General features: G+C 35.8%; 1 protein-coding gene across 3 annotated transcripts; it reads right to left on the minus strand.

Annotated features, from left to right (window-relative positions):
• Positions 1-1,076: 1,076 nt before the first annotated feature.
• LOC105394334 (ero1-like protein) lies at positions 1,077-9,487 on the minus strand. Of its 3 annotated transcripts, none has more exons than XM_011566233.3 (2): positions 7,843-9,486; positions 1,077-1,182 (listed from the first exon to the last, which is right to left on the minus strand). In XM_011566233.3, exons 1-2 carry the CDS (start codon positions 9,267-9,269, stop codon positions 1,128-1,130), a joined length of 1,482 nt encoding a protein of 493 aa, XP_011564535.3. In that variant the 5' UTR covers positions 9,270-9,486; the 3' UTR covers positions 1,077-1,127. The 3 variants fall into 3 exon arrangements, with proteins under 3 accessions (XP_011564535.3, XP_011564527.2, XP_037973727.2); XM_011566225.3 differs by lacking the exon at positions 1,077-1,182 and adding an exon at positions 4,318-4,718; XM_038117799.2 differs by lacking the exon at positions 1,077-1,182 and adding an exon at positions 7,557-7,689 and having other exon boundaries at positions 7,843-9,487.
• Positions 9,488-9,537: the final 50 nt, after the last annotated feature.

The raw sequence follows: 9,537 nt of genomic DNA on the forward strand, positions 1-9,537 counted from the left end.
AGTAAGTATATTAAGTATAGCAAGTCAAAGCACCCGAAAGGAAACCCGCAAGGCCTTGCACCAGTAGGGGAAGAATAACTATTAGTCTGAGGATTCCTTACCATTCCATTACATCAGGTTTTAATGCAAATTCGCCACTAAAACCTCCTTCTTATGTAACTACCTATGTTCCCCTGGTACTTTTTTGCAACGAGGACGTATGAAATCCTTATTTGCCTTAACTTAAGAAGAAAAAATCATCCCCAAGTGCAGAGGGTGTGAGAGAATGACCGTTCAATACAAACTTATGAAACTTGGTAGACACTACAAATATGCGGGAATTCATTATTAAGTAGGTAGGTACATAATGTCAGATAAGCATATAATTATACCTAATTAAATCACCTTGATAAGAGTAAAAAATATAATATTGATTGCATAAGTAGCGTAGTAGATAGGTACTTACCTCTGCATACTTATCTATCTACCTATGTACCTACGTACTTACCCTGTTCGTATTGAGCGTAAGAACTAAGTAGGTAGGTACGGTGGCCTGCGCCTAAAAGTATACAGGCGGAGTTTTTAAAATAGCGATCCCTGATGATGAAGGGATCAACTACATCTGTTATAAATCCGGGGACGTGTTGTGTGTGATGTGTGTAGCAGTGGTGTTTATGTGGATGTGCTTGAGCAGCATGTGAGCTTGAGATCGCTATTTTAACTTATACTTTTAGGCGCAGGCCACCGTACATAAAGCAGCTTTGTCGGTACCTATCTATTTTTTTAGACCAGTCGGTATCTATTTTTTTAGGTAGGCCACCTCTACATGTTGTAGAATAGTTCCAAATAAGTGTACATAAGTATACGGATTATTTAAATGATTTATTATTGTACGGTGTTGACCGATTCTCAGATAAAAAAATTATAATAATTTTAAATTAATAATTTAATATTGCACATAAAAAAACATTGTACAAAGGCGAACTTAATGCTAGTAGCATTCTCTACCAGTTAAGAACAATATTGTATATAAGAACTAGACATTAGTCAATCATCCCTAAACAAAATAATCTTTGGCATGACTGGAGCTCGATCATTGTCCACTGGTCCCTCTCACCGCTCCTACACGATGGCAGTAACTACTTACTTTATACATGTCCACCGAATGCGCAAGTCAACAATTCGCCGTTTTCCATGATGGACCTGGCAATAATAAAATGCTATTTAACCTTAATTCTAACAGAAAAGGATAAGTAAATGGTAAAGTAGGCGAATGTAGGTACAAGGGTTAGAATATCTCAAATCACACGGTATACTAATGGCAACAAACAAACAAGATTAAACCGATGACCTTATTAATTAGTAAAACAAATAAAAACACACATTTTTACAAAAAAAAGTATTTATTAAAACTAAAATAAATAATTAAAAAAACTTCTATAGGTAGATAAGTAGATAAAATCTTTCATTATGGTTTAAATCGTTTAAAACCGCGACCATCAGTCATCGTAAAATCACAGTCATAAAAGTATTAATTATTTATAAATATGTATTATGCAATCTTACATTTTTCTTATTAGTTACATTATAATAAATTACGCCAATCCATACCACATTTAGTAATAGGATATTATACCTAGAGATTTGTAAAACTACAAAACCAGACCACACACTCTCATAAAACCTATTATATTACAAAATAATTGAAAAATCATTTTACGTTCGTATCGTGTTATTAAATTGGTTACTTCTAAAGTTTCAACTTTTCAACTAATTGTTAGCGATAAGGCCCACCACGCGCCAATCACAAAACACCCATTTATAATTTGATAACACTGCAATAAAATTGATTTCTAGGTCCGTAGTTATAGTAACTTAATATACTGCTCTGAACCTGCCTCTGTGGTCTAGTGGTAGAAGCTTCGCTTCATGGCCCAGAGGTCCCGGGTTCGATTACCGGGTGGGACCATCAATTTGTGTTTCTAAATTGTGGTTCTAAGTTTGGTTAGGACATAGAAGGCTGATCACCTGATGTCCGAAACAGTGAAACGATCCATGCTGTTGGATGGGCATGTAAAACAGTCGGTCCTGCGCCTAGCTCTCTCCAGTCGTGTCGGTCAATCCGTCCCATTGGGCTATGAGAGTGATGGAACAGAGAGTGCTCCTGTGTACTGCGCCCTCTTGGGTACTATAATCTACTTCTGCGTAGATGGCTGATCTCAAAATGAGATTAGCCGCCGTAGTCGATATTCGGCTAGGAGGACATTATATCTTAATATAGATATTTAATACATCTACCTATTTACAGTAGGTACTTAATGCAGATTTAGTATTTTAACTGAACAATAAATTTTCAACTCAATAATTTAGTTTAAAAGCACGTGGGCCTCGCTTCTATCACTCGTCCTAAAGATTGTTTACTGATTATGACAAATTATTGGAATGCTAGCAAGCATAAATTAGTAAAATTAGCATATAAGTACTTAATACTATAAGAGAGTCTCATCTTATATCAACAGGAGTCAAGACATACATTTAATACTTCGCTGAATATGCCAATACATTTTGTGACATGATGAAATCCAAATAGGAAAGATGTTGTTATAATATTTAAATAAAAACTCCTACTGATTTTGCAAACATTCTTACAGTCGTCTTAACAAAGAAAAAATACATTTTGAATTGAAACCGATATAAAAATGCTAGCCAATTGAAAAAAGGAAATAGGATATAAAAATATTCCACATCTAAGTATATTTATGATTTCCGAAAGTCTGCACTAGTTTATCAAAGAACCTTTAGCTAAATTTGATTAATCTTTAGGTTCTGTCTGATTCCCGGACGATCAGACACAACATTTTGAGACCTCTTGCTAGAAGTACAAGAAGTGCAGAGAAACCTGACCCCCCTCGGAAGCAGTGTTACTATGAGAGGGGGGTCAGGTTTCTCTGCACCTGACCGTACGTATATTAATTTACAATTATGAAGATTATCCTATCCGACCGGCGGTCTTGCGACTAATCGCTGTGAATATTCGTTTAATTACGAATTATACAATTGTACTCCTACACACTAGCAACATTCCAACAGTAAGTGTTAATTTGTCATTGAATTAGTTAGGTCTAGATTATTTTGTTAGAAGACACGATCATAATTGAGCCGATGCCAATTGGTAATGGCCAGAATAGCTTACATGGTCATTGGTCAGCATCTTTTTAAGAGTTGCCAAAGAAAACGTTTTTAAAATAAACGTTGAAGTAAATTTTTGGCGGGGTAGCCAACGATACATTTATAGGCTAAATAAAAAATATCATAATATTTACAAAACGTTCAATCCGGATTTCGGTTAGTGTATAGACAGGTAAGTACATACAAACTTATAATTATTTTTAAATACAGGCTATAGAGTTTGGTTTTGATTATGTATACCTACCTAACCTTATTAATAATTTCATTAGGTATTTATAATTTCAAATATGCAGTAGGTTTAGACATCTGGATTCTGAATAGAGTAAAAAATACTTACAAATTAATAATATTAACTACTTTTACATTTTTATAGCACGGGATTTATGAATTTGGTCTTCGGAACAAGGAGAATAGTATGTTACGGTGAGTAAAAAATAACATAAACAAGGTTGGTTTTAAGTAACAAAGCAAAGTTATAGATGCGGCACATAAATATTTAGGATTACTGAAACAACTCATATTAGTGCGTATTTAAATTAGGATTTACATGTAACACGACATAAGCTACCCAAAAACTCTTTCATACTTCTCGGTTCCAAATCATTTTGTGCGCCTGTATGAAATAAATAATACAGCTATTTATACATAATATTTTATATAGAATGTACAGCTATTTTAAAAAGTGTCGTAAAGTATCTACGGCTCTACTCGTATCGTCCTTACTTGATACAGATGGTTAGGAAACATTGTAATTTACGAAATATTTCTACAAATAATTGACATTGTAGAACATAAAACATTGATTCCTTTGATCCTAAATCCCAAATTACACCTCACTGGATTTCATTAATTAAGTTTTGTGATGATCCGCTTTTAATAGCAAACTTTCCTGAAGTGAATGAGATGGTGTGATGTCACAGTTCTTATTTAACTATCACAAATCATGGGACTGATCTAAAAATTTGAGTATTTACTTTCCTTTCCTAATTTATCCATTCACTTCTGGAAGATTAGCATTTAAATTATCTACATAAGATCCCTCCGTTCAGCATCAACATGTTCAAATTATTCAGCAGGGATCCGATTGGTCTACTTAAACTATACATAAATTAAGGACTGATCATATCAGGTAACAAAAATATATAACAGCTCACTCTAGTGAGGAATACAAAATAACAAAAATAATGTCGGGTTCGGTTGGGTATTTTCCTTACTTATCCTTATCGCCCTGTGGGACTACCGAATTCTTATTTGCAAATGTCCTTCCATCTGAATGAAAAGCACACACAACATTGACTAATCTACAGTAAAGTTAACCCAGAAATTAATCAGTGGTTAGCTGCGCCTGTCCCGCTTTAGTACATGTCCTCACATCAGAATGTGGGAGTGGTCGTTTTTGAGTATCTGTGGACTCCTAGCTCCATAGCTTAGGTTTGGATCCTCCAGAGCTGGTGCAAGCCGCCGGCGTGGCTTCGCTCCCGAGGACGCTCTTCGGCCGCTGTCCACCCCCGAATAGGCCTCCCGCCTCAGAATAGGGCTCTTTGTCCGCGCTGGATATGGAAATTATTTGTCAGTCATAAATTATGCTGGATAAAGCCAAACATTTTCTAATCAAACAAAGAAATATGAGATGGTTCGTCATGATAACACAGACAAAAAACAGTCGAGTTTACAAAGGAATTCGTTAATGACCTACGTTGCTTTGTAAACGACAATTCTGTCTGATTGAATTTGTTTATTTTATTTCAAATACTTAGAGATTCACATAGCATGTTACATTATTGAATACTAGACTTTCAGATAAGTACAGTAAGATATTGCATTTAAATATTACATCATCATGCAAAGAAATAAAGCAAGAAAGATTAAAGTTTAGAGAAAAAAGAAGAATAAAAAAGTATACGCAAAAGCCATGCAATCGAAAAAAGATAAAGTCCGCATGCTTCAAGCCTCACAAGCATGCTCCAGGCATCACCTGGCACCAGAACCTCGTTGCACTGCACGGAATCTTTATCGACGTGGATAAACCATCGCTATTTAAGTTAAATACGGTGATTTGATTACTGGGCAGTAGGACTGCATTATACGAGTTAGTAAATAGACGCCATGCAGCAGGGCCAGTGTCTTAAAAAATGGTGTGCACAAGTTTATAAAACTTAGGAATATAGGACTCGCTCGACTCGATGTAATAACGTAAAGTAAAAATATGGTATAAAATATTATCAAAAAATCTTGAAATTACATACTGAATCCTTCATAAACCGTTTACAGATAACAGGTTCGGTTTTTACCTTTTGCACAGAAAATAATAAACACCCACATCATTCACTCCTTAGATAAACGATATACGGACAAGACGGTGCGTCATTATTCATTTTTATACAAAAACGAGGCAAAAAACTGTCCGCATTTTGTTTACTGTCAAACCGTTTCAAGTTCAAAATGATGACACCCATTGTACTAATTAATAAAGTATAGTTAGTATCTAACCGAACTAATTCAAAATAAAAAGTCAGTGGTAAAAGTGGGGTGTTATTTATCGAGACTTTTTTTGCACTGACACTCCATCTTATATTGTTAATCTAAGCCCCCATCATTCCCACATATACAAGAGCGTCGTCATCAAAATCCACGTCATCTGCGTCTCAAAGGTGATGTAAGAGATACGAAATATTTAGCTATACTTTCTCTTTTTTACAACAGACACTTGGCCAAGTCATTTCAACGAGATTCTATGTGAGTTGGAGGGCTATATTCTTAGTATTCTTACATTACACACAATAAATTCGATAATTTACAAACGATGGTCACATCTGTCGAATACTCGATAACCGATAAGATTCGTAAACGTGTATGAAAGTGGAGAATTCACAGAGTGCATTTATTTACATTCTCGATGCAGTTTGTTGACATATCCAAGAATCATTTACATACATAACAAATGCAATGAGATCAACAGGTTAAAATAAATAAAGCTTATCGGCGTAACGTAGTAATTTTACGATTCATTATTTTTCAGATAAATCATAGGTCTCTATCTAAGAAATTACTATTTTTAAATACTCGATTGTCCAAAACGATTTTAATTACCGACGGAAATATTCGATATTCTTAACTGACAAAGAAATTTTGGCAATAAAGTACCTACCTATCTAATAAATTTATCTAAAACCTCGCTCGTAAAAAACTAGCAGTGCCAATTCTACACGTATGCAACAGCTGTAGCCATAGCCAATGAGCGAAGGCCACGAAACAATATTTCCGAATGACGTCATCAACTAATCGCAAAGATGATGATGATGTTGGGTCGCAATACCTAGGTACCTAACGATCTTCCTTTATAAATAGATCGATTAACCGCAATCGAATACTGGGATGTTAAACCTATGAGAAAGAACCGATTTTAGTTCTCCTTATAATAACCTAACGTAACCAACGTTCGACATTTAACACTTACAAAATCGCATAAAATTTGTCGTTAAACTTAAAACGCTATTCTATTTCCGTCGGGGTTACAAAATAAAATGGTTGTTCAATGGACGTTTAAAACCTAGGTACTTACGCAATATAAATAGTATAAGCGGTAGATTCAAAGTCTAAAGTGCTAGTCACTGGGTCTCCAAACCAGGCGTCAGCCGCGTAAGCCAAAACAATGATAAAGCCAAGTGAAATCCCTCATTCATCATCATCAATACTTTGTTTCACCTGGGAAGCCCCTTGAAGAAACCCTTATTGAATGGTATTAAAGTTCATAATGGATATATTCGCGGGACTTCTTACTTGAATTACAATATTCACATACGTGACCTTATAAACGCAACGCATTTAAAATACGCGGTGATAAGAAACATATTACTGTGACTCGACACCTGATTTGTAATAATTTAAATAGGTGACTGGGTCATTTATTGTTTGTAAATAGCAATAATTATTGTTTCAACAAACCCAGAGACAGTATTGAGGAAGTTGATTTATTTATAGATTACAATGTTATCAGTTATGTTGAACTTACTTATTGAAAATGTTATCTGTTTTTATCTAGGAAATGCCACAGGAAAATCTTCAGAAAACCTATAACTATTTATTAAGACTTGCACATCCATTAATTGGTTATTTATATTTGCATTCATTATTCTGTAGCCAGCCAGTCCCAAAGCCATATAATTATTATGTTAAATTTATATAATAGATATTTGCGTACATTATTTTGTAGCCAGCCAAATGCCAAATGTTAATAGTGATAAAGACTTCCAAGTTCGCAACCCAAGCTAACACAAAACCATGCATAGAAAATAAAGTTAAAAAGTAATAAAAAATTGCAGTCTTCAACAAAAAATTAGACATTTAATATAGGCATTCAAAATAAATTAACTTTAAAATATTAAATGTAAACCATATTCATAAAATAAATAATAAGAAACAAACAGGGAACAATAACAAATCAGAGACACAAAAGTACTAGAAAACTATTCTGTCTTAAAAATAGAAGTATACTTCAACAGTTCAAAAACTTTTGATTCACTGAAGAAAAGAGAAAACTTTATATTAATATAAGTGAAATACTTTACTTTATAAATAAGTAATTTGTAAACACTTGTACTTGTTAAATTAAAACCCTATGAAGACTTATTTAAGCAAAAGAAGTTGAAACCAGAAACAAAGAAGTATGCATACCTGAGCATATTCCTGAAGTTCTCCAGCTCTCGTATACTGTTGGAGAGTCTCCCAAACGCATTGAACAGAGCCACAATCTCTGTTCTTTGGAGGCGCTCATGCTGCTTGTGTCGCAGTGGCAGCCGGCCCTGCTCAGGGTCACTCTCTGGGCTGTTCCACCGACTCGAGAACAGGATCTTTAGTGCTGTGCCAAGCCCCTGAGTCTGCAGCTTGCCCCAGAGCTTGCACTTGTCACATCCCACACAGTCCATAATGCGAGATATGTTTCTAAAATGCTCTCGGAACTCATTCTTCAATGTAGTTGCTTGCACACCACCATTGAACATTAGTGACTCGTTAAAATGATCAGGAAATGTGTAGATTACTCCAAGTAAGTTTCCAATCGCTTCTCGTGTCTCCTCATCCTCAGATGGATTGCCGGTGTAGTACTCCTCTCTCTCCAAGTAAGGACCAGCTTTAGCCAAAGCTCTCATTTCAAGTAAATAGAGGAAGTACAGGTTCTTCAACCAGTTGGGGCCTTCACCAAATGTTCTGGATGGATCAAAGCGGTTTTGGAACTCTGCCAAGTTTGGACCCCATTCACCGTCAGGTGATGCCACAAATCCAGACTTTTCAGACTGCAAGTACTTAGCACACAGGTGAATGTTGATGCTGGAGTGTAGTCCAGATATTGCTCGGTAGAATACCCTCTTTTCCAAACACAGGTTCTTTAAATCTGAACTCAAGACATAAGGAAATGATTCATATGGATTAGTCTTAGGTCTGAAGCAATTTTCCTGGTAAATACTTCTCCAGATTCTGTGGGCAGATGGTCCCTTGTAGCCGGTGTACCTCTCAGGGTTCAGGGACAAGTCTACATAGTCTGCATCAGCATCTCTGTCATCACATTCACAGAAGTTTTCCAATGCATCATCATAAGCTTTCCATTTTGCTATTTCATACTTGCTAGCTGCACTAATGGTGGTGTTGAGGTAGCCGAGGGCAGGGTCGTGGTCCGCATCGGTGCTGCAGTCAGACTTGGCTTTCTTAGAATATTTCGAGGCCGGCGGCTCATCAATAACTTCGTTTTCATACCCATTAGCATACCCTGGCACACTTTCTTTTGAACATGTTTTAATATGACAATATTTCATTGCACAACGACTATCGTCAGCCCAAAACGGGCATTCCTTCTTCAAATTGACCTTGTAGAAACGGAAATAGTCCTTACTGACTAGGCTCTGGAGTCGAGGGAATATTTTCACATTGTTAAAGTAGTCTATAGTGTCAACATTACAGGAACAATCTCCAAGGGCCCCGTGTAAAGCTTTGAAACAGGCATTGCTGTCGCAAGGAGGTGTTTCAAACAGTTCAGTGTCGTAACCAACAGCCTGCACTATCGCTAGAGCGAAAATTATAAACACAACACAATAATTTTTGTATGCCATTTTACATCAAGTATTTCGCAGAACATGGAGGGTTTATAGCCATATACGAAAAGCTCACTTATAATTTTTCTACACTATTAAGTTATTCAGATTACCGAGTCATTACTTAATCGATCCTTGTGATAAATTTCACGAAAAAAACGACACTACACCATCAAAATTAGAAATTTTATGAAGTCCGATTCCGATCCGATTCGATCAAGGAGCAAAGAAAACATTAATGAATCGTCTGTCATCTGTCATTGTGTCGTCACAGAACACATTCTAG

This window comes from Plutella xylostella, chromosome 10, assembly GCF_932276165.1.
Source record: "Plutella xylostella chromosome 10, ilPluXylo3.1, whole genome shotgun sequence".
Classification (NCBI taxonomy): domain Eukaryota; kingdom Metazoa; phylum Arthropoda; class Insecta; order Lepidoptera; family Plutellidae; genus Plutella; species Plutella xylostella.